The following is a 26267-nucleotide window of genomic DNA, read 5'->3' as shown; positions in this document are numbered from 1 at the left end:
ACTAATTATTTGAGCAAGTGAGCAAGGTCAGAGGGAGAGGAGAGCTGCTCCCCTTTATTTTCTTTTTGTTTTTTACCATATGTTGTAGCCTAGTGACAGGATGTGAAGCTTAAAGCAAAGAAAACCATGCCTATGTGCTTTTAATCAAGCTGTGCATTAATACTGCTGCTATTCCTCGTACCTCATTTCACCAGATGTCTCCTGCCTCAACATCATGGAAGAGAAAGATGTTCAAATATCTGAGAAATTATTTTTGACCCTGGTTAGGAATATTTTTAACCCAAATTAAAAAATATGCACATTATTAGCTGGCATATGAAGACCTAGCACCTGTAAGTTCCTGTGTTTACTATTGTGTGGCCTTGGGAGACTGGGAAGGGAGTTCTTCCTTTGCTCCTGGATGAAAGATAAAGTAAGAAGGTAGATGCAAAGCAATCTGACATTAAAAATGATAACTGAGGGGTTCATTTCGAATGTCCCATATCTTATTGAAAGAAGTGGGAATCATCGAAAGTGAGGGACTGAAATACTTAAGTTAATGAAAAAGAAGGCAAGAGACATTTTAAAAATAAAGGCACAAAGCCAGACTCTGGTGACTCATGCCTGTAATCCTAGCTACTCAGGAGGCAGATCAGGAGAATCACAATTCAAAGCCAGCCCAGGCAAAGAGTTCACAAAATCCTCCCTTGAAAAAACCCAACACAAAAAGAAGAGCTAGTAGAGTGGCTCAAGGTGTAGGCCCTGAGTGCATACCCCAGTACCACCAAATAAATAAATAAATAAACAAATAAATAAAGGCACGAGACCAAGGGTTCATTAGTTTATTTCAATGTATTCAAACTTTTTAAAAATGCACATCTGTTGTAATCATTTAATGCATTTAATGTGAAATACATTTAATACAAAATAAGATTAATGTGCTTCAAAGTGTAAGAAAAAAGTAGCAAAATCTTTCTATGTACTAGAGACTATTATATCAATAGGATTTCTCGTTATTATATATGCATGCCCATATATTTTTACATATAAAATGTAAAGTATTAAATTCGCTTAAGCTTTTTAGCCAACTGATTAGTACGCAAAATCATTATCGCTACAAAAATTCAAGCACTTTCCTACACAGAAACTCTCATTCTGCTTAGATTTTCTGAAAAAAAAAAATGCACTGCATCTGTTGCAAACAGCTTCTGCTTTCAACTTCATTGGAACATTCATGCTGCACCCTTAAATTCTGACAGTTGCAAACTTATGTGGCCCTTCCTCTGTAAGGCTGCTGTTCATCCCTCAGTGGTTTTCATAGTCAGCCATCATGCTGGGGGCCACAGAGAAAGCCCAGGGTGCTGGGCTCCCTTTGGGGAGAAACTTCCTCAAAACAAACCAGCCTTCCTCTCCAGATCTACTTCCCTGTGGCCCTGTGGCTTCCATTTGCTCCACTGCCAAGTCACTGAGCTAAGTAACAATTAATAATGATAATAATAATAATAGTGGAACACTTAGTGTGGACCATGCAAAGAACTGTTATAAACAATTTAATTCTATTTATTCACTTACTTTCTTGTGAGGTAGGAACAAGTATTACACATTCTGACTTGACAGATGAGGAAACAAGTTTGGCACAGACAGGTTGATAAGGTTCCACAGGTCAGAGAATTAAGTGACAATACCTCAAGACTGGAGCTCAGAATGGGCTGCACAGTCCAGAGGCTCAACTACCAGACCATGCTGTCTGCATCTTAAGGGCATTTTAAACATATAATTTCAAAATCAAACAAATATCTAATGTGATCTGCCACCATCCTCAATAGGAACATTTATATATCATTAATAAATGCTTTAGACTACTAAAAGTGAAAAACCCAGTGAATTTTCTGAATGAAAATGGGTATCACGCCTGAAAGATACAAAAGTACTTGAGGTTCCCTTTAAAAAGTCCCCATGAATAGGTCTGAATGAGCAAGCTGTGCAGTGTCTTACTGAGGCCCTAAGAGCTACCGCCTTGAAACTGTGACTGAGAGCGTTGGAGACATCCTGAAGCCAAAGGCCTGCTTGCCATGGCCTCTACCAAGCTCCCTACTCTACACACAGCCTGGCCAGGCCTCTCCTTCCCCATGCCATGCAGTATTTGCAGCGTTTAGTGATTCCTTGCTATTGTAGGAGAATAAGGAAAGCGTTCTAGTGACTCTGTCACCTACTGGGTAAGCGAAAATGCCTCTTCATACACTTCAAATCCTCCAGTTCACATTAATTGTTGGCATTGAAAACTCTTAAGGAGGCCTTCTGTAAAGCAGACGTCAGTTTGCTTTACCTCGCCTGGCCTCATACTTGCTGAATATGAAATTGGTGTGGGTAGCTGTGTGCAGTAATGAAGAGAGAGGAAAAGGATGTCCACTCCTGTTGAATTGCAGTCTTATCTGGAAGCACGAGACAACAGCTCAAGGTGTTGTCTCATCCCTGATGATCCAGTGACAGATTTCATCTTCAGATCTTGAATAAGATTTTCATAGAGTAAAAATATTTTTCATAACAGGCTTGTTATGAACAGGCTCACACACGTGGTCCCCAGAATTGCTAGCATTCCTTCTGACATTGAGCTTCTGAGGTTCAAGGTGCTGAGAGAACAGGCAAGATTTCTGATTCTCCTTGACCTGGCTTGATGGTTTTTGCAGGCATCAAGTAAAGAAGATTCTTCCAGAATCTTGAGTTGTAAGAAAGAGTCTCCTCAGCCTTCCACCTCAGAACTCGGTGTGACTTCAAAAGCTCCAGTGACTGAGGCAAGAAAGTGAAGTCACTAACAGGTGTAAACTCAATTAAGATTATTTTAATTTTCCTCTCCACCAGTGCTTCATGGAGTTCACTCTCAAGTTCATACCTGACTTCATTGCCAATGTAACTTTTACTTAAGACAATGATGAGTCTTCGGCTTTTCTCTATCAATGAATGGATTTCATCAATAACAGCTGAAAATTTAAGATGTGCCATGAATTTAATTGAACTGACATGAAATAAAAATTATTTTGCACTGTCTTGTTTTAAATGATTTAAGCTTTTGGCAACACTAACAATTTTTCTTTAAAACACGTCATTTATTTTCAGTTTTATATGCCTATTAAAAATGACCATCTAAGTAGAAATAATTAGTATATATATATATTTGCATTTATATATACACATGTATCATAATAATGACTGTAAAAGAAGGTTTTATTATCATCCTCATTTTACAGACAAGGAAGTCAAAGCACAAAATATAACTTTCCCAAAGTCACATAGCTTGATGGCTTGGCCAGAAACTGAACCCCAGTGGAATATATTATCGTAGCCATCATACCATCTTGCCTCTCCACATGCATGGAGGAACATTCTAAAATCAAAGTTCTAAGACTGAAAAACAAAAAACAACAACCAAAAAAATAATAAACTATACCGGCCATTATTTTAGACCAGAGACTGGCAAATGTTTTCTGCAAACAGCCAGACAATATTTTAGGCCTTGCAGATCACACCATTTTTGTCACAAGTATGCACTCAGGCTCCAAAGCACCACAAACAACTCCTAAATAAATATGGTGGCTATGCTTCAGTAAGGCTGGCCAGTTAGAGTTGAACCAGGGGTGGCAGTTTGACAAGTCCTATTCAGGACCCTACAGAGTTCAACAAACGTAATTAGAATTGAATAAACAAATATTCTTTAGTTTTACTTAAGAACGTGGAAGAAATATATTTCTAAAATTACTCCTAGAATGTAATGGAAACAAAGTAAAATTGATGTAAAGTCCTGGATACGTGCTTTTGGAAGAATGACACGCCTTCTTAGATACCAGGAGTGCCACACAAAAACCCAGGACTGCATTCATCTCTTCTTTAGAGATAACATGGGATGTTACCAAATTTCTTTGATTTCATCTGTGATCTGCCTCAAGATATGTGCTATGGCTGTTTGTATTTAAATATTCATAAGAACCCTTGAATTCCATAATCACATTCAATCACCAAATTTTCCTTATTTATCCTTTCTCAATGCTCCTACTTTCCACTCTACCTTTATCACCGGTTTCAACACCATAAAGTACATGCATTTTCTAGAAGAATTACCCTATGTATTGTAGAACAAACATCAAGGATTCAACAAAGAAGTGGTTCTGAGGAACAAGTACTCTTTCTGCCACTCATTTCTAGACCAGGTCATCACAGCGATGCCATGAACTTGGTTCTGAAAATGAATATCCAAAATCTTTCCCAGGGCGTCAGACAACCATAATCTCCAGGAGAAGTCCAGGAGAACAGACTACTGGATTTACAATATTGAGCTGTTTATTGCTATTGAATAATGTGAAGTAATCAGATAGTGGTTAACCATACTAACATGGCTAACTAATAACCAAATATTGACTTATCTGGTTATTTCTTGTTTAAAGGACCTTGTTCATTATTTTGAAACAAAATGGGATAGCTAAATGACTCACTGTTTTGTTTTTTTTTTTAAAAAAATCTCCACTAGTTTTCCATTCAGCATTTCCTTTCTTACCTCCTCCAGGCACTATATCTCTTTCGAATATGCATAACTTATACCCAAAATGTTTCTCCAACACTTTGGGCAAAGTCTCCACAGCAAAAGCATACTCTTCTCCATTCTCAGGGTGACAATCTTTAAGGTAAGACACAAAAGCATCATATGTTTTTCCATCTAGGAGAAAAGGTTGACTCTTAATTAGTGTGTAAGTAAAAGTTTTTTAAGTAAAATTTCGAGTGAAATTCATACATAATGATAGTAGAATTATTCTCAAAGTTAAATGCAGTATTGTTAAGTCTTAAATGTTAACCAAGCAATGAATTAGGTAAACATCTTTTAAGCATCTGCTTTAAGACTCTCACTGCTTGATACCATAGAGGGACAGACAGAAATGTAAGATGTCAATCAGGGCACTAGAGGACTGGAAAGACAATAGAAGGCCAAGGAGACCAAATGTGACCTTGTTCCAGAAATGAGAAGCAAACCTCACCTTCTCACTTATTTCACTTAATTCTATCATTTTTATTATAAATTTTTATTAGGATATATTCATTATACAGGGGGGATTCGTGATGACAATTCTGATTAGTCTTATATTGTACATTATTCACATTACCCCCATTATCTCTCACCCTCAGCCCCCTCTCCACCCCACTTAAAGCAATTGCACGAGGTTTTCAGCTCTGTTTCATATAGGTACATGAAGTCCATCTACCATCTACCATCACCTTAGTCTCCTTCTTTCTATTGTTATCCCAGTCTCTCCCCTCCAAAAGACCCCCTACAAAATAATGATAGAAACAAACTGAGTCTACATGCTGCAGAGTGGAAGAAACAATAGCAGCAATGGAAACAATACACTAGAGGAGCACACACCATGATATTTGAAATATTATAGGGTATCAATGTCAGCAAAGAAATCTTCTGGTCCACAGAGAGCTTTTCAGTAATCCAAATGTCTGCTCCCACTTAATTCCTGATAATGGAGAAGTATTTAGATGGCTCATGGAAAAACTCAGAAGGAAGTGTGTTAGCTAAATAACAAGGACCATTCTCAGTAACCTACTGAGTAACTGAAAAATTATGCAATTCTCTCTTTAGTTTCATCCAATCTATTTGAGAAGACAATGGAGCACAGCCACAAGAGGAGAAGAATTACAAACAGCACAACAACAGATGAAAATAGCACAACACAGACAAAGCAGATGAACAAAATAACCTGGCCAGAGAAAGAGGAGGAACCCGATGAACATGCTTTCCTAAAGTGGAAGACTTTGAGTCAGGTCCTAAATAGTGCAACTGATGCTAATTGGGGTAGACAGAGGAAGAAGGGAAGTGGTAGGGGAATGGTATGCCTTTAGCACACGAGAATTGGGTAGATGGTCAAGGAGTTAGATTTATGCCTAGTTACACTATCATAATTAATACATTAGTAAATGTATTAATTATGAAATAGATATGATTGGACACTTTAATAAAATATAACAGGATGAAACCATACTAGGGCTGCATCATTTGGGTGCCATATCATTTATATCCATAGGTCCAATCCAATGTCTTCAATAGCATTCAGGTTCACAAAGCAATGCTTTGTAGTATTCTGCTTAGCAGTTTGACTCAGAACCTACTGCTGATGTAAAATAATTGCTTTGCAGAATTGCACATCTATGGAAGGTTGGGAATACTGGCAAAGATTGCAGAATTACATGCATATTTAAGGTAGGAAAAGGGCCTGCAGGAGTAGTTCAAGGGGTAGTGTGCCTGCCTAGCATGCGTGAGGTCCTGGATTTAATCCTCAGTACTGCAGGGTGAAAAAAGGGAGGGGGGATGTTGGTAAAAATAAAATCAGTCATTAGTTTAATCAGTAAGTAGTTTCCCTGGATGATTCTCTTAGATTAAGGAGAAATATGGCTACTTATTAGGTAAATAAGAGCTGTTTTTTTAGTTAATTAGTATTCTCATTATGTCAGTGACGAAAACAGGCACCAAGAGGTAAGATGACTATGGGTGCACATTTTTTTTGTAAGCAGGATGTAAATGATTGCAAGAAACTGGGAAGGCAATTAAAATATGGATTTATAGTACATGTAATGCATTTTTGTTCTTATCCATGAAAAATTACTTTTTCAACTATTAGCTGATTTCAAATTCCTCATTTCAAACAGTTTTTTTCTTGTAATATAAATCTACTAATTTATATTACAATTGACTTTAAATACAGGCATTGAAAATTCAGTGACTTTGAAAACTGACAAAAGTCTCAATATAAGAAATTTGAAAGCTAATGATAACTTGTTTTGTTCTGAAAGAAGGAAATAGCATTCTATGAATGGATATTTGAGGTAACAAGGAGAAAGTTAGACCAATGTAACTCAAACTGTGTAGGGTGAATGGCCATGTGTTAATTTAAAAAATTTTTGTTGGATTGGTTAGTTTCATTTCCAATCCTTTATAAACCAATATTGAACACACTCTTGGATAGTTTAGTAGCACATAAGACTGCTTTAAAAGTGTTATTTTTATACTTATATCTCAATTTCTGCCTTTTTCATGGGCTGCATCTGTCCAAGGACCACCATTTGAGTAGAAGTGGCCTAGAGCAGATCATTAAATGTCTCTGTGCACTGTTATTTTGAGAGCTAAAAGTGTGAATTGAAAAAATTATCTGTAAATCAGGTGAAACACAACTGGAGAGGTGAAAACTTTTAGTTGAAAATCAGAAAGAAAAAGATTAGTCAACCCTGAATGAGATAAATGCTGTTTATGCAAGCAGAGACTGTGCATTTCCAATTTGTTACATCTCACTCCATAGTGAGATCACACATGTGCACACACACACAAGCAGTCTGAAAGCTAAATTCCCTGGCATTGCTAATTTTATTACTATTATCATTGAATTAAAAGTTATAAATATGAAAAATTAATTTGTAGAAATCTCAAGGGAGTTAATGATAATTCCTTTACACCTTGGGATTAGGACAGCCTTTGTATTTATCACCCCAAACCTAGAAGCCAAAACAGTAAAGATATATTTGAATCTTTCATATAGCGTACTACAATACGCAAAGCCAAAAGACAGATGACAATGTGGGAGTGTTTACATTTCACATTATAGACAACAGGCTCACCTCTCTACAATGTGAATATATCCTATCAATAATAAGCATAAAAACCATCTGCTCATTGAAAAAAATAGGCGAGGCATCTGAACGGGTGTGTTGGAGAAGGAAATTTAAATGAGTATGAAACAAATGAAAAGTTGCTCATGCTCTTGTATAATAAATGAAATGCAAATTAAAACTATTTAGAGGCACAAGTTCACACCTATAAAACTGGCAAAAATCCAAAAGGTTGTAGGTGAGGCTACAGGAAAAAATTTACTGTCCTTCTTTGAAGATGGTACAAAATATACTTAGTATGAAGGACAAATTGACAGCATCTAACAGAGTAACAGCTGTATCTGCTCTACCCTTTATACTTCCTAAAATTCCACTGTGGGGAATTTTTTTGTCTAGTAATACTACACATGTATAACACCACTAATCACAGCATTTCTGTAATAACAAGATTGGAAACAACCCAAATACTCATCAAAAAGAGACGAAGTAAGCAGTGGTACTTTCACTGAGCAGCCCTAAAAAAAAATAAAGGACTTCTTTATAAAATACTATGGAAGAATATCTAAGAAATAATAAAGCAGAGTTAGAAACAGTGTGCATAATAAACCGAGATTTGTTAATAAGCAGGAAGAGTGAAGAAAGAATTCACACTACTATTTGGCTGGATGTGATATCAAGGAGAAGAAGAGTGAGAATCCCAGACATGGGACAAGGCTGGGAGGGAGATTTCCTACTGTATGATATCAAGAGATTTGGGGTTTGGATTAAGTGAAATTTTTTTTCCTACAAACACTCAAACAGATACACACATAAACAAAAGCAAGAGCAATAGATTATATTGATTTTAAAAAGTTTGATAATTATCTCTAAACTTGATGGACTTCTAGTCTCTTTCAAACATAGAGAAACTGAGGCACAGAGTCTCACAGACATAAAAGTAGTTAAAGTCTGACAGATCCAGAAGATTTGAACCTAGGTCATCTGGTTTCATGGTTTTTCCACGTACAACATACATCCTTTTCCAGGTTAAAATAATGAACCAAAATACAACACAATTCGACATAAATGGAATTTATTGAGTGTATGTAGTGTATTAGGGATGTAAGTGATGTGTGTACAAAGACCTCCAGATATATAATTCCTGAGCTCAAACACTGCACAGGGCATTTAGGAAGACATGGAGAACACACATAAAACAATTATAGAAACAATTTGGCAACACACAATAAACACAAGAAAAGATCACACAATATTCAACAAAAATGGTGCACACAGAGTCATTTTTTCATAAAAAACTTCTCCCATAGATTATGCAAACAATATAAACAAAAAATAAAGGTTATTGCTTCTTTACTGCACTTAATAGTGACAGCATAAAAGAAGAAGACCCAGCATTATATCTGTTACCTGTTAAGGTTTCATCTCTTCCCATTAAATGTCTATAAAACAGAACCAAGTCAACTCTATAAATGACACACACAACCACCAGGCACACTACTGCCACTGAGATCAAAACTGATATGATCATTCCTCTCATGAAGACAGGGTTTGAAATATCAGTTGAGTCTGTTAGAGAAAGAAAAAAATCACAGAAATATTATCAGTGACTTTACCCTTTGTGTTATGGTTGTCAGCTTTTGCTTTCCTGGGCACTCCCCGGGATCTCCCCAAGTGTGTCCACATTCCATCAGGCCACTCACACTGCTGCTGTCAGCCTGCAGCACTGATCTTCCTACTTCAAGTGGGAAGAATAAAAATGTGCCAAAGGACATTCAGAACTGAAGTCATGGTAAGGCATTGTGTCTGCACTTGGAATTCAGGTTTCTGTGGCAATAATATGCTAAAAAAAAAAAAAAAAGTCACAGGATTCAACCATAAGCTTCAGCTTAGAGACTGAGAAAACCCAGAGAGGCACAGAGACAGAGACTATTTAGGTTTGCGGCCTGGATCCAACACTTAGTGGGTATTGTAGGGAAAAACATAGTGACTCCTAAATCTTACTATCTTCATCTATAAAATAAATGAAGTTCTTGCTTCACTTACAGTTTGTGTTGGAGAAGAGTAAATGAAATATTACACATAAAATAGTTAACACAGTGTCTGACACACAGCATAAAGGATTTTAGTCCAATTATGGTAAAGACATGCCATCTGGGGAAAGAATTACACTCCCTAAATTGATTCAGTTCAGTGGGTTACGAATAAACCTGAGGTGGTAAAAATGAGTATTGAGAATAAACTAATTTTTATTGCCATCCCACTGAAAAGTTTTTACTTAGTGATCATATGGTAATCACTATTTCCTCACATTATATTAAGATCATTTCACTAGATCATTAAAATTGTAATTTATAATATTCCAATATTTAGGTTAATTGCAATTTTTCATATGCACACATAATGCTGAAGTGATCATATATGTTCACAATTATCCATAGTTTTGCTTATTTACTTAAACTGATGCTAACTGGAGGGGGGAGCTGTAGATCAAAGAACATTTTGCCATCATAGCTAGCACAATTTTTTGGAATGATTTTTCCCCAAAATAACTCTTCAGATACAAGTAAGCAATTGTAGTTACTTAAGTGAACTCGGAATAGTCAGGCCTTGGGTTCCCACATCTTTGAGATGTGTCAGACACATATACACACCCAACATGCATATGGGCACACACATTCCTCCAGGGGAAGGGTGGGCTGGGAGACCCCATTCTCCAGTGTGCATGTGTGAACTCAGCATAAGGAGAAATGAACTGGGCAGAAGCTTCTCGGGCAGTGACAGGACATTCCTACACAGAGCAGGGGGTGGCTGGTTGCCAGCAGTGGCCAGGAAATTCAAGCAAGGCAATGGATCAACCACAAACAAAAGATTTGAAAGCCTCTCCCTCAGAAGTGCATGGACCATGGCAGGCACTCAGTAGGGGGCAAGGGAACACCTCTGGCAGCTCCTGAGGAAGGGAAGAGCACAGATTCTTGAGTTAATTAGCTCTGGGGTTCAATACCTTTACTGGCTCTGTGACTGTGGGTGGATTTCTTCACCCACAAAAGCTTGTTACTTTTGAGACTGTATAAAACCATGGAAAGAGCTTAGCACAGAGCCTGACACAGAATTGTCAGCTAATGAATGCTAGCTCCTGTTGTCATTGCACGGGAGGTGGGGGGGTAATGGCTTCCAGTCAGGGGAACTCAGTAAGATGTAAATCACACTGGGATGGCACACACAGTGGGGTGTTTCTGCCCTTTGGCAGACTGACCTTTTTAGAAGGGTATCCAGTAGCTATCTGCTAGGTTTCCACAAACTTCGCAGCATGAAACTTTCATACCTTTTCTCAACAAGATGAAGCTCTGGATGTCTGTGCTTCCCTCATTTGTCACAGTACAATTAAATAAAAAGTTTAGATTTTTTTCATCAACTTTCTTAATTCTCAGTATTATTGAAACGTGCTGTTTGCCTTCTGAAATCCTGCAATAGAGAAAAATAACTTAGCAGTAGGCTTTGTTCATGGCCAGCAAATTTACCTATGATAGCAAAAATCATGTGTCTAAAATATCCAAAGAACATCATAACATTGGCTGTATTATATCTGCCCTTTCTATGTGTGTGGTCTCTCTGCCCCTCTTTATAAAGCCACCAAAATTCAATCATGGAGGCTGTACTCTAATGACCAAATCCAATCTAATGTAATCACTCCCCCAAGGCCCTCCCCTTCAATATCAGGGTTCCACTCTCTCCATACCATAACAAGACTCTGGGGATAGACTCCTGTAGAAGTTTGGGGCATAAATCACATAAAAATTGCAGCAGCTATAAATTGTTTAGCACAGATGTAGATTCATGCTGAGGGGCAGAGCCTTGGGGAAGTAATTAGATTAGATTGGATTGGATCATGAAGTTCTGAAGATTACTTTCATTTTGTCAGGCATTAAAAATATTATTCTTAGACACCACAGGCACATGAGAAATAGCAATTAAGCTATTCAGCAAGCAGCAGAAGATAACTCGAGACAACCACTGAGCAAGCTCAAAGGGTTCAAGCTGTCCTATTGCAGATGTGAGACAAGCACTCATGCTGATGCTTAGGTGTTGGGAGCCCCTGCATGGACTGGCTCTGAGTGGTCCCTGCAAGCTGGGTGTGTGCCTAGACTCAGGTGACTCCAGTACATGGGATGTGGAACTCCACTGTCTCAATTACACCTCAAAGCATATTTCTGTACAAAAATCACCCATCCAGAAATATCAATCATCCAAAACCCACAAACATCCAGAAGTGAGCTCTACAAGGCCAATGAGAAGCCAGAAGGACATTGCTGAGAAGAGATGCTGGCACAGGCCAGGCAATTCAGCTGAATTCAACACTTACTGGTTCTAATCACATGCTGACTCTCAAGGAGCCAGACCTTGCAGTGCAAAGAGCTTATGGACAAGTGTCAACAAGAATTGAGAGCTACTAGTACGCTGGTGACAAAGAATATACCAAAAAAAAGTGTTAAAAAGCAGGAAAACATTGAAAAGTGCAGTAGAGTGATTTACACTCTACTCTGGAGTGATTCAGAGATCCTGAGTAGTATGTAGTGTAATAACTAATAATCACAGTCTGATCTAACTAAAGACCTTCAGGAAAGTTTAAATGGCCATCTCTGTAGCATGTTTTGCTTAATAGTCTGGCAATCCCTAGTGTAAGAACATTATTTAAGTATCAATATGTGTGTCATTTGGAACTTTTGTGGCATGTTGGTAAAATAAAAGCATTTAACACATCTTTTAAAATCCAAGAAGCCCAGCTAATTATTCTTATATAAGAAACCGGGTAAAATCCCACTTCTAACCCTGACTGATAGAAGTTACATGTGTAAGATGGTGCTAAAAACCCTCATTGATCTCCTCATGAACCATCCTTTTACAAGTTTAAATCCTGACAATAAAATTCTGCATAGTTCACCAACATATGGTATAAAAATTATTTTCATAAAATCAGTAAACTAGAATTCCAATTAACCCAAAACACTACCCCAGCCACTCAGAATTCCAGCATCATTTCTGTCATACAGATGATGTGATTTTTATATCATAGATATGATACTTGTTATACATCACATATGCATACCAGGTTGTCTTTTCTTTCTCTTCATGTACATTAGTATATGATTCATTTTCTTTCCAGAAGCTCCAATAGATAACATCATTTTTGTTCGCCAAAGCAGAACAGTTGAGCTCTACATCTTCTCCTAGGTAAGAGTTGGCAATCATAACCTTGGGTTTAGAAACTCAGATTTCCCAAATGTTTCAAATTAATATAATTATTATATGTTAATCTACTGCAAGTCAGAGTACCACATTCCAGAAAGAGAGAAAATATGTTCAGTTTTTAAATGAAAAAAAAAAAAGAAAACAGAGGAATTAAGTATCAATGACAAGCCACCACCAAAGTATGAATTGACTTTTATCTTTAAATATTCATTTTTAAATCAGTTATTGAAACTATGGTGGCCAGTAGACTGTCTTTTCAGTATATAAATTAGTAGTATTGTGCCAACACTTGCATTCAACTTCTAGAAAAAACAAAACAGGTAAGTAACCAAAAAATTGTCTAACAACTAAAGTCATCAAGGTGCATAAAAATAAAGAGAACTAGTTAAACTAAAAGTGTAGTGAGGATGGGAGAAAGTTCAAGTGTGAGTGATATGATCAAATCACCTTAACACACGTGTATGAGAAGTTCATAACAGAAAAAGAAAAAAAAAATGAAGACAGGAAAGACCCCTTCCAGGATGAGTAAAGATGGCTAGGTGTTTTATCTTGAGGAATCTGCTTGGGCAAGAGTCTGTAGAGAAACCAGAGCCCAGTGGTACTTCTGGCACATGCACAGCTTGCAGGACTGTGGTTAAGGGCTTATGCAGCACAGGAGGCTGTGATGCCTGAGTGGCGTCTCCTGGAATCCTGGGGTTCTTATTCAGCAAGAACATCCAGAGGAAACAGCCTGCACCAGACATGACTGCAGTCCTCTCCCCCACCCCAGCCGCTGGAGGTGCAAGGCAGATTGGATTCAACAAGGCTGCATCTCAGCCACCCCAACTCAGTTCTTTAGACCTTCTGTGTGTCAGCCACATAACCCATGACATGGGGATGATGTCCCTCTGAGTTGGTTGTAGAATTTGATTCAACAACATATCTCAGGGCTGGTGGAGAGGCTCAAGTGGTAGAGCGCCTGCCTAGCAAGTGTGAGGCCCTGAGCTCAAACCCCAGTACTGCAAAACAAAACAAAAAAACAACATATCTCAGACTCATGACACAAAAACTTTTTAAACATACTTAGCACATGCAAATTTATTCCTTTCAGCGTTTTTGTTGTTGTTGTTTGGTTTTTTTTTTGGCAGTACTGGGGTTTGAACTCAGGGCTTCACACTTGGTTAGGCAGGTCCTCTGCCATTTGAGCCGTTCCACCAGCCCTTGCTTTTCTTCTTGAAAGAAATTACTTAATTGGACTTGTTGACTCATAAGGCCTATTTAGTCAAATCCTAAATGTACAGTCAATTCAGTTAATTGGACAAATCAAATAAATTAGTCAAATGTTCAAATTATAAACAAGTTTGAGTCATCTCTTCAGAGTCAATTACAGAAATGTCACACACAGGGTGAAAGAATCCCTAGTCTTTTGAACAGCAGCAATAGTCAATGACATGCTTTCTCTGGTTCTGTAGTGTTCTTCACTGAACATGCAATGTGTTGTGCATACAATGTCAATCAATAATGAATCAGATTTACACATTGAAAATTCAATAGTGCCTCTTATTTCTAAATGTAAAAAATATATAGATTTTGAAATATACCTAATTCCACTGCAACATAGTTAGTCTTTGGTCCCAAAAGAACTGGATTTTTATTATTGAGATCTAAAAGTGAAAAGGAAGAGAAAAAGCATTAGTAATTCCTTGAATTTCTTATGACAAACATCTATTAAAATATGCTCATTCCATGTAAAAAGATTCTAATATAGTAGTTTCGCCTTCTCCGTAGTTTTGCTTTCTGCAGTTTCAATTAACCAAGGTAAGCTGTGCTCCAAAGATATTAAATAGAAAAATCCCAAAAGTAAACAGTAAGCTTTAAATTGCACATCTTCCTGAGTGTTCCATCCCACTCCATCCAAACCAGGATGTGAATCATTCCTTTGTTCAGCATATCCGTGCTGTATGCACTACCCTCCTGATTATGGTGGTGTAGCAGTGCTTGTGTTTCATCATGGCCCCCAAGCACACAACTAGTGATGCTGATAATTTTATTTCAGTATATTGTTATAGTTATTCTATTTTATTATTAGTCATTGTTGTTAATAGTTTTTTTTCTTCTTTTTTTTTTTTTTTTTGGTAGAGCTAGGGCTTGAACTCAGGGCTTCACACTAGAAAGCAGGCACTCTACTGCTTAAACACCTCCAGTATATTCTGGCTATGGGGGGGTCTAGTGAACTAATTGCCTGGGCTGGCTGTGATCCTCCTGATCTCAGTCTCCCACATAGCTAGGAATACAGGCATGAGCCTCTAATGTCTGGCTGTTGTTAATATCTTATTGGGCCAAACTTATAAATTACACTTCATCACAGGTATCTATATACAGGGAAAAAGCACAGCATCTATGGAAGTCACTCTATCTGAGGCTTTAAGCATCCCCTGGGAATCTTGGGGCATATCCTTGTGGGTAAGAGGGATGCTATAGCGATCACTTTACATTTACTGGAGTTCCATTTTCATTAACTAAAGGAGGAGCTCATATTGTTCACCACCTCACTTTCCAACACCTGCACATTCACAGAACTGCTGAAAGCACCTTGAATCTGGTTTTCTCTCAACTCAAATACGTGGCATCTGTTCACTGCACCTGAAGTCAGAAAAAGATGCTCTTCTTAGAGAGACTGCTACTAGACCCCCCAAGAGGAATAGACATGCAGAACTTAGAAGATGCAAAGTTAAGAAACTGGGAAGTAGCTTCTAGCTCTACTCTGATTCCCTCCATCTTTCCTCCTTGATCCTTACTGAGGGTGTAGGGAAAAATAGGGTGAGTCAAGTCAGGTGCCTCCCAGGCACCAACCCTTGCCTTGAGGATGCTAAGTCTTCTCCAGTGCCTCACCTGGCTCAACTTAGCCCTAACCCAGCTCTGGTGTCCACATCTGTAGGCCCAGCTCTCCCTCTGATCCTGAGCCACTCCTGACCCTGGCTGGAGTTCATAACATTCTTCCCCTCAGCTCTATCTAGGGATGCTTAGGAAGGAAAGCACTACCCAACAGCCTGCAATGAATGCCAGGGCACAGCCAAACGCAGCTGATACCCACAGAGCACTAGCAGTCATCATGGTCCCATTTACCAAGGAGGAACCTGAGGCAGAGCAGAGCTATGTAATAATTGGCCTCACAGAGCTGTTGTGAAGAGTGTGTGAGATCAACCAACTAAAGCAGTGTGTGAGTCCTCAAAGGATGTGCAAATTGATAACAGATGTTCTTATGTCTTCAAAGAAGGAAGGGAAGAGTGGCAAAGATGGACAGGGAAAAGAAGTGGTGAAAGGACCAACGGAGCAGAGATTTACATGAAATTAAAGCATATACGGGTGGGAAGTAAAGCTAAAGGTGATTCTACATAGAATTTAAGATTTTTGAGTTGAGGAATTCAGGTATGGGATTCTAAAGTCATGGCTATGGCAGGCAGAATTATAGCTCCCAAAGTTAAGACGCTCTAATGATCAATGGAGATAGGTGGAATGTCCCCTCCAAAACTCATGTGCAAACTTAATTATCACAACAATGGTATTAAGAGGTGATTAGGTCATGAGGGCTCTGCTCTTCAGAATAAATTAATGCCACTGTTATGGGAGTGGTTTAGTTATCATGGGAGTGGGTTCCTGATAAAAAAGATGAATCTGGCCATTTTTCTCTCTGTCTTGCACATACTCTCCTGCCCTCCCACTAAGTTAGGATGCAGCCAGTAGCTCTCACCAGCTGTGGTCCCTTGATCGGGAGCTTCCCAGCCTCCAGAAACTCGAGCTAAATAAATTCTTATTGTTTATAATTTCCACTCTGTGGTATTCTGTTATAACAGAGGAAATGGACATGGCCAAAGGGATTTTGTAGGTGTGATTAAGTTAAGGACCTTGAGGTGGAGAGATTCACCTGTATCATCTGGGAGGACCCTAAATGCAGTCACATATGTTCTCATGAGAGATGAGAAGCTACAAGAAAACATATTTGAACTCAGGAAAAAAAACTATTCAACAATCAGACATTCAAATCTGAGCTAAGCTTCTGTGTGATTTGGTAACTTCCTTGAAATTCCAAGGACTAGATATCCAATTACTGGCTGTGCCATATGAAGTTTGTCTTCATAGGGGGAGGTTCAGTTAAATTGCCTCTAAGGTTCCTGTCACAATAAAATTTTCTGTCTTTGTTTTGCCATTATACATAGTTTGAGTTCGGGGCAAACCAGACATGCCAGGTTCCCCTTCCCACCAGCCCACCTGTGCCTTTACACCCCCAGTCCACCAGCCCTTTCCCCAACAGGTCCTAAGCATTCATGATTCCCTCCCTCTAAAACCCAGCTCGAATGGAGTCTCCTGCACCTGTCCTTCCTCCAGTGTCACATCACATCCCTACAGCTTCATAGACAGCACTATTTCATATAATGGAACCTCTATGTGGCTTATATTCTCTCCAGATCATAATCAAATTCTTTGAGAATAGTATGCTACTCACATTAGTCCATACCTCCTTGCTTCCCTTGCCTCCCAGTAAAAGTAGATTAATGAATATACATATCCTCAATAAACATTTATAGCCAAAACAAATATTTGAAAATTAAAGTTTAATAATAAAAGATTCCATGATTGACTCAAATTCCAAATAAGAGAAAGAGCAAGCTGACTTATGTGAGTTTCATCATATAAACTTTCATTTGCTGCCAAGAAAACGTTTCATCAGCCAAAGGGAAGGTAGCCAAAGATCAAGACCCTAACATTTTAAACTAATGATACAGTTACAAGATAAACAGTGACCTCTCATTTCCCAGATAGCTTTGCAAGAAAGAAAAGCGTTCATTCTACTAATGTATATTTGTTTCTCCCCAATTCTAAGATTTTTCTTACCTTCACATATTGTTATATTGAAGGTTTGGGTGACATTATATAGTTTTCCATTACGGATGAGGGAAAATATGCAGGAGTAGTATCCCTGATCAGTAAACTCAGCATTCTTCACCATCGACAGGCTTTTATAATTTTCATCTATCTTTTCACAATTCTGTTTTCAAAAAGCAAGTTAAAATACTTTAAGTAAGCAAAGGCAGTGTTTGTGTCGCAGTCATCCATATTTTTAAATCTTAACATCTTTAGAGAGAAGGAAAAACAATGGAAACTAGTGATCCAGAGAAAATGTCCCAGGGTTCTTGGCATTGTTTCTTTTGGAGCACTGACCTCAGTGTCATGACTGTTACAGCAATGTTGGTGTTAACACACACTGGGAAACAGGAGAGAGGGACACCGTAATCATTGTCATCATTTTAATCTGTTACTAAGAGAGAAAAAGTACCTCAACATAAAAATTCCTGCTTGGGTCAAGACTTTTTTCTGCACAACACAACTTTAGTTCTTCACACTTTCAGTTCAATTCTGCGTACTTGGGACTGCCCATCCTGGAGGTGGGTAATGGAGGTGGAAGCAGAGTGACTCAGAGAACTGAGTAGTTAGCAGTGACTGACACTCCCACCCCCGAAGTCAGGGGATGGACCAGAAATTTGTTGAGAGTATTCAAATCCTTAGTATACTCAACACCCCCCTTTGTCTGTCTGTCTCTCTCCCTCTCTCTCTCTTCCTTTCCTCCCTGCTCTCTTTCCCTCTACATCTCTGTATATGTACAAAGAATCAATAATAATAAAGGCACCTTCTTCAATCCAGTCATCAGTCACCCACAAGTAGGAAAAGCAGTTCAGGAATGATGGGAAATGGGAGTTGAATGACTGATTTTGAGCAGGTGACATATTCCTTCAAATTCCAAACAAAGAGGACTACTGCTTACAGACCTCTCCCTCAAAGGTGGCCAAAGCTGGTAGCCACTGGGGCCAAACCTAGACAGTATCTTGCAAAGCACCCTGTGTGCACCTCACATCAGTGAGGTGTTTCTGTATAGGTCAAATTTTTATAAACCCAAACTGAGTTTCTCCAAGGTACACAGAATACTAGAGACTTCATTTTCATTTCCAATCAGTCCTTTACTAATTTAGCTGCTTTGAGCCCCACCCATCAGGACAGTCGCAGTCAGTCCATAGGCTGAAAATACTTAGCCCTGCAGTCAACTGTTTAGTTAAAAGCATTCGCAGAACACCCATTTTCTATATTTACATATCTGCGCATTGGGATGCCTTAAAACCCAGTACACTAAACCTCACTAATTGACATGTACTGTAAAACATGTGGACATTTGACAGGAAGAAGAGGCAAGTCAACTAAGAACTGACTCATGTTTACAAAGCATTTCAGATAAGAGGTCTCCTTGGAAAATCACAAGTAAACAGTATACAAGTAAAGCCACAAACAAAAATTCTAGGGAAATCATTGTTACTTGTTTCAACTTTCTTCTGTTCAGACCACCCAACCTCACGGCGCTTCAAAGTTTCCATGATTAAGCTGTATTAGACTGGTTTGTTTTCTACAGAATGATAGTACAGAGTTGTGTGCATGGATGTGTACATATTTACATTTTTATACACATACTATCCAGATACATGAGCTTGTGTATATATCATTTCCATAGCATTATTTGCATGTGCTTTTACAATCCAACAAGAAAAAGGACTGCCAACTAGAGAAAAGGCAAGGCAACCCATAAAAGAAGAAATAGTAAGATGCAATGAGTACATTAAAATTTTAATATATTAAGAAAATAATGCAGGGAAACATTCTAAAAGTATCATTTTCCAGTTTGGGGAAGTATGAGGAAGAGGGATTCTCATACCAGGGTTTGACACTAGCTGAGCTCCCTGGAGACTGACTTGATAAAGTGGAACTGAAGTCAAAAGCGTGATTGGCCTTTGATCCAATAACTCCGTATTTCTAGATTTGGTTGAAGGATAAATCATATAAGCATCCAAAGACTTAGGGAGATGATATTCATGTTAGCTTTTAAAAAATAGTGAAAAATCAGAAACTTTCAAATGTCATAAAACACAGGGATCAGTAAGATCAAACATGGTCTATGCAAAATGGAATCCTGCTTGGAAAAATTGTAAATTGCCAGCTATGGTGGTTCATGCCTGTAATTCAAGCTACTACAGAGGCAAAGACAGGAGGTGACAAGTTTGAAGCCAGCCTGAGCAAAATTACCAGGATCCTATCTCAAGAACGAAATAAAGCAAAAGAGCTGGAGACATGGCTCAAGTGGTAGGGCACTCGCCTAATAAGCAGCGAAGTCCTGGGTTCAGTCCTTGTACCACAAAAAAAAAAAAAAAAAACTTTAGAGATGTGGAAGAAAAATCACATGTAATTTTTAGTGGATAAAAGAAAGACACAAGCAATAAAACAAACAATTTTTTAAGTATAGATGCTTGCATAGAAAAAAAACCCCAATTTGGATTTTCACTTCTTCATCACTCGTTTTTCCATCTTCCAATTTTATAAAATGAACTCATATATTCAGAAAAATATATATGCAATCCAGTTTTAAACTTTAAGAATATGTGACAAAAGAAAATGAGCAAGCGTTAAACTAGCACTCCCTAAATTAGTTCATTGAAAGGGAAGGAAAATAAAGGAAAAGAGTGAAGCCATTGTTTTTAAACATCTAACACAATGCCAGGCAGCTGCTGTGCTTCACACATCGTGCGCACTGACTCTTCAACAACCCGAGGGACACCTTGGGCAGATAGGCTAAGTCAGCCACGCAGGGTCAGCCAGCCAGCCCGTTTGCTATAAGACCAAAACAGTCCACAGCCATTAGATCCTCACCTTGGAATTTTATCATTTCGATCAAATCTTAACTGAAAATATGTAAAAAGTATTACCTTATACAATGAGGTTTTGTTGATCCATTTCTCATAGTAGCTATTTTTACAGTTTATCAGCAAAGCCTTTTTAACTGCCACTTTTTTACTTTTTACAAGTTTTTCACTAAAACAGCTGTGTTCATCTCTTTTGATGACATTTAATGTCCATTCCTTCGTTTCATTTCTATGAAATAAAGGTGTAGGGTCATTTTACAATTACTACAGATACTTTGCAACCATAACCATCTTCACTGTAGTAATCAATTCAAATTTTTTCCTAATTTCTGTACAAAGAGATTGACTCATTGATTTCTCAACCCTGCTCTGCCTCCTCTTGGTTCAGAGCAGCAAGAAATTTAACAGCTGTCATGGGCAAAAGATAAAACACACACACACACACACACACACACACACACACTACAAGCCATATATAATGGATGTCAAAGTAGCAAATATTTAAAACTTCAGTGAGCCAAAAGTTGTGGCTCATGTCTATAATCCAATACTCAGCATGGGGAGGAGGCACTCTGCTTATGAGTGCCTCTTCTGGTCATACACAGAGTGGGTTTGAGAAGTTCTAGCTTAAGGGCTGGGGAGTATAGCTCAGTCATGGAGCCTTTGCCTACCATGTACAAGACCCTGGAATTGATCCCCAGCACTGCAAGAAGAAGAAGGAGGGGGAGAAGCAGAAGAAAAAGGAAAAGAAGCTCTCATCTGAGGCCTCTTTCCAAGCCAAACTTGCTGTTCATCAGCCTAGGATCTAGTTATAAGACTTCTGCACGTGCTCTACCTTCATTTTGTCACCTGTCATCAAAAATTCTTCTGTGCCTCTTTCTTTCATAGTTGATGTCCTTAAAACTTGAGGAGATAAAGTGATTTTCACTGAAGGATTAAAGTATCAGTCCACAGAGACATTTGATTAACAGCCATGGACTTCTAAAACTTAAAGGATTACAGTTCTGACGTGAGAATTCCAGGCAGGGGTTCTGGTCATTGACAGCACCACACAAACTACAAAGGGTTACTCACTTGAGTTGGCTCACACACACACACACACACAATCTGTAGCACATAGAATACTGATTACCAATTGCATGATATTTGACAATCTCTGCATCTTCCATGCTCCCAGGTATCGAAAACAACCCACTCTACATAGAACCCCACTTGCTGTCAAAGCTGCTTCTCCCACCATCACTTTACCCTCACATTCCTCTTTATGTCCAACAGCACTGAGGGTTTGTCATCAAAGCCATTCTGAGCCTTCTTGTTTTCCTGCCCCTCTCCTATCCACTACCCTGTATCTTGATGCCTCTTCGCCATCATACTTCATCATGATGGCCCCACTCTTGCTTCCTAACTCAGGCTCTGTTTTCTACCCTCCACACTAGAAAGATGGTAAATGCCCTCTGTCTCTTCTCTAAGGGATGATCATTGACAACTGGCTTTTCTCACAGCACGCTCTTTCTGCCCTGTCCAGAATTCCTTGTGCTTTTAAGCCAAGGAATTTTATCTAGTAAGCAGTGGCAAGGGGGTGGTGCTTGTTCTTCTCCTCTACCCCATTTGTGAGTACTGCCTTCATTCTTCCTTAAGTTGCTAGGAAAAGATCCAATTGTGACCAATTTCTGTAATTATCTCTCTTAAAAGGGCACATAAAATACATTAGTTTTAAAAAGGAGTTTCACCATTTCTTTTTTGACTCGTGGAAGTTTCTATGTACAAAAACAACCATGACCTCATTTTGTGCAAAACCACATGTGTGATATGGAGGTTTACTGATATCTCACTCTGCTCTCAAAGGCAAGGCTGATAATAATCAGGACTCACTCTAGAGAGAAGAGCAAGATTTCTGAAAGAAATCAGCTACATCTGACAGCACAGTGACACCACCCATCTAGTCCTGAGCTATTTTCTAGGTCAGTCTCAAATTTTATAAGAACACATACATATGTGGGTAAATGCATATGTATGTGCATTCCTATAAAGAGAACCAAGTTCAGCAATAGTGGTTGACACATTCAGTTTGTTGCTTTCATTTAATTAAGAAGCTACACTTCTTGATTGTGAGTCTCTTAGCATAATCCAGGTCTATAGCATGAGTTCCTGTGTCCCCTCTCTTACTGGCAGAGGGCTGATGGTTTGTGGCTGGCTAGCAAACACACATTTCCTCCACTAGCACTACCACCTGGCTCCCAGTGACCCATGAATACTCAACTAGGGTTTATGTACATCAATTCCAACCCCCTTCCACAGCACGAGGATGCCAGGGGGATGACCCGGGCTCTCCTCTCCAAATTAATATCTTTATGAAGTTGTAGCCATTGATTTCAACTGACCAAGGCACCCAGACCACAAGTGGCTGAACTTTAAAACTGACTTTTACTCCATCTTCACTCATTATTAACAAGGATCCCCTAAAAGGAAATCTTATGAAATGAGTCACCTTTCACTAGGATCACTAAGAAGATAACACAGGATGATTATTTAATTTTTTCCCTAATTAAGTATTTATTTCATGTTGTAGGAGCAGAAGGAAAGGGAAACAATGCATGGTTTATCCAACATTTCAGATCATTGTGTATTTGAGTCCCAGAACCAGAACAAAAATGCTGTGAAATACAATGAAACAAAAAGACATACTCACCCCATTTGGAAACGGTAGGATCCCTGGTCATTTAACTCAACTGGCCAGAACTCCAAAATGTAATTGTGCACAGTAATTCTGGGTGAGCTCCTGGGGTTTAGCTTAGCCAGTACATGTGATCCATGGCTCTTGGACCATCTGATGGTGTTTGTTTCATTCCCATGTGCAAGTGAAGATAAGCAATGTTTTAGATAAAAAGGTTCCCCTTCTATCACATTAATGTTGTGACGTGAAATACAAATTTCTTCTAAATGTTAGGGGGAGAAAAGGGGAAAAATGACAAAAGTGATTCTTTTTTGTCTCCTAGTACATTAGGTAAAGAAGCAAGGTTACTAAAAAAAGCCCTGAGGAATCTCAGCACCCCATTGCTAGGGCTTCTTTTATTTGAGCATCAGTCGTTCCAACACCAGGACATAAGACACTTTTGGAACATAGATGAAGACAAACTTCTCATACCTTTTCCTAAACAGAAAGGTGTATGTATGAACTTAACCTCCCCCAGTCAGTAGACAGATAATTGGAGTGCCATCTTTTAAAAGAAAATATGACACATGATAACATTTTTTTTCTTTTAGCAGTACTGGGGTTTGAACCCAGGGCTTCATGTTTGCAAGAAAGGCACAATACCACTTGCCCACACTCCTAGCCCTTTTGCTTTGGTTATTGTAGGGAGAGGATCTCGTTTTTGGTCCAGGCCTGAACTGTGATCCTATTTTAAGCTTTCCACCATTGCTGGGATGACAGGCGCATGCCACCACAACCAGCTTTTTTTTGGTTGTGATGAAGACTCATAAATTATTATTTATTATTGTTTTGCCCGGGTTGGCCTGAAACTGTGATCCTCCCGATCTCAGCCTCCCAGGTAGCTAGGATTAGAGATGTGAGTCATCAGTGCCCAAAACATTACACCTTCTTGATAAGCAAACCCATGGAAGTCACAGTGTTGTCACACCTACTCCAAAATGACCACAACTGACGAGTCTTCGTGGAAAACAAAAACACTTAGAGACCTTGAAGTTCTTCATCTGCATCTTCAGAAGTCTCACTTACCTTGTGCCTAAGCAATGTACCTTCCTGTTTTGTGGACAGGTGTGTGGTGGGATAGAGGTGCTCCATGTAGCATAGGCTACTACATGGGTAATCAAGAACTGATTAATACAATATCACCCCAAATCCAGGTATCTGTCCTTTCCCCTTTTTGAGCTCTCTTTCTCTTCCTCCCTCTTTCTTTTTCAATAGCACAGATCTCATGGCCTTGGAAATGTATCTGAGATTTTTCATTAACACAGGGTAGGTCTGTGTTGCATTTGAGTTACACTTCTGCTAGTTCAAAGTTAGCATTAGCAGACCTTTCCCATACCCTATGTTCTAGTGAGAATCTTTTATTTAAATGGAACACTTCCCTAAGGACATGAACAAAATGTCTTCACTACAGCTGGGGTTTATTTCTCAAAGCAGCAGTCTACTTTAAGCTCAATGTTGTTAATCACAGAATGAAGAGAAAATATCTCAAATGGCAGAAGCATGCTTTGACACCATGCCTGTCAAATCTACCTCAAAGTGAAAAGGTTAACAAGCATCAATCAACCTTAGGTTTGGTGGTTTTTATATAATCTGTACTTTACATTTCAATACTTCAACTTAGAGGTATAATGTGAGTATGTATGAATGTTAATTTTAATTGGCACAACATTATGGTGACTCATGAACAGTTCTTTTACTTTCCTATATTAGAGACATACATGTAATCAAATGCACAAATCATATAGCACATGCTCTTCTGTGTCTAGATGCTTTTGTATATCACTATGTCTATGATAGCCATCCATGTTTCTTCATGCAGCAGTAGTGTGTTCTTTACTCATTGTTACATCATATCTAACTGTGCTGTTATTTGACAAGCTATTCCTTCAATAAATGAATAAATATTGGGGGTGTAAGTTATTAGAAAGTGTTTATTGGACATTTAGATTATTTCTAGGTTTTCAAGTTTTGACTAATCTTATAAAAGATTCTACAAACACTTGTGTTTGGATGGAAATACCCACTCATGTCTCTTTGGAGACAGCTATATCTTTTGAAGAAATCTCATGTGGACCACTTTTCCAAAATAAAACTTTCCAAAGGTGGGTGGTGGGCAGTTCAAAGTACACAGTTCCCAGGTAGTAATGACTTCCTCTCATTTTATGTTTAACATTACAGGACTAGCTTTGTTACTTAATATAATGCTTGTTAGGAATGATATTTGGATGTAGAAGTGAGTGGAGTTCAAGGCATGTGGAATTCAATGTGCTGGCATAGACAGCCCCCATTCTTCTATGAGCAGTCTAAGCACCACTGATTTGGAATTATTCAATGGTTGAGAATTGTCTTGAGTTAGGGCAAGTATAGGATGTTGACACCTAACTTCAGTTACATTATATTAAACCCATAGTAGAATACTGCCGATGTAGGCCTACAGGGACATCTGTGCTCTCCAACTACATAAAAGGACAGTTGCTGGGACCCTAGCACTCCTACACGACTGGCTGTAGAGCTGTTTTGTACCTGAAACATGTTTTTGTGGCAAATATGAGCTAAGTATTTAGCGTATATCCTTGGAAATGGGACCATAGCACACATCATCCTGCTTTTATTACTCAGGAGTTTCTGACAAATCATTCCATACCAAAAAGAAAAGATCTACTTTATTCCTTAACAAGGAAAGTTAATGTGTGTGCTCCCACTTTCTCCTCCAAAGCCTGGGAAAACATTCAATCATGGAACTCTTCCTCAGAGAATGGTGCCTCTGAACCCTCAATGGGAAACAGCCAATACTACAAAATTAAATTGTGCCTGCCACCTACTTGAAGCCTACTTGAGCTCCCTAGTTTAATCAATCACTTTCTTGTGTGTTCTTTCTAGCCTTAATGCTGCTTTTACAATCTGTACTTTTAATTTACTTTTCTTTAAATTTCCAAAAGAATGAAATGATTCTTTGCCTT

At 38.6% G+C, this 26267-nt stretch overlaps 1 protein-coding gene across 4 annotated transcripts in view; it reads right to left on the bottom strand.

Annotated features, from left to right (window-relative positions):
• Positions 1 to 807: 807 nt before the first annotated feature.
• Positions 808 to 26267, bottom strand: part of Il18r1 (interleukin 18 receptor 1) — a 34796-nt gene continuing 9336 nt past the window's right edge. The window contains exons 3-12 of one of the 4 annotated variants that reach the window (XM_074050451.1): positions 23284 to 23530; positions 20658 to 20823; positions 17749 to 17902; positions 14457 to 14519; positions 12734 to 12854; positions 10952 to 11091; positions 9037 to 9195; positions 4526 to 4684; positions 2870 to 2957; positions 2615 to 2766 (exon numbers count right to left, since the gene is read on the bottom strand). In XM_074050451.1, coding sequence (XP_073906552.1) covers positions 2751 to 2766; positions 2870 to 2957; positions 4526 to 4684; positions 9037 to 9195; positions 10952 to 11091; positions 12734 to 12854; positions 14457 to 14519; positions 17749 to 17902; positions 20658 to 20823; positions 23284 to 23530 — 1313 coding nt within the window. In that variant the 3' untranslated portion in view covers positions 2615 to 2750. Of the gene's footprint in view, positions 2958 to 4525; positions 4685 to 9036; positions 9196 to 10951; positions 11092 to 12733; positions 12855 to 14456; positions 14520 to 17748; positions 17903 to 20657; positions 20824 to 23283; positions 23531 to 26267 lie in introns of all 4 variants that reach the window. The other 3 variants (XM_074050450.1, XM_020157394.2, XM_074050452.1) reach the window with 3 other exon arrangements.

The sequence above is a fragment of the Castor canadensis genome, chromosome 12 (assembly GCF_047511655.1).
Source record: "Castor canadensis chromosome 12, mCasCan1.hap1v2, whole genome shotgun sequence".
Classification (NCBI taxonomy): domain Eukaryota; kingdom Metazoa; phylum Chordata; class Mammalia; order Rodentia; family Castoridae; genus Castor; species Castor canadensis.
The sequence above is the reverse complement of the archived record's forward strand: the minus strand, read 5'-3'. Positions and strand labels throughout refer to the sequence as shown.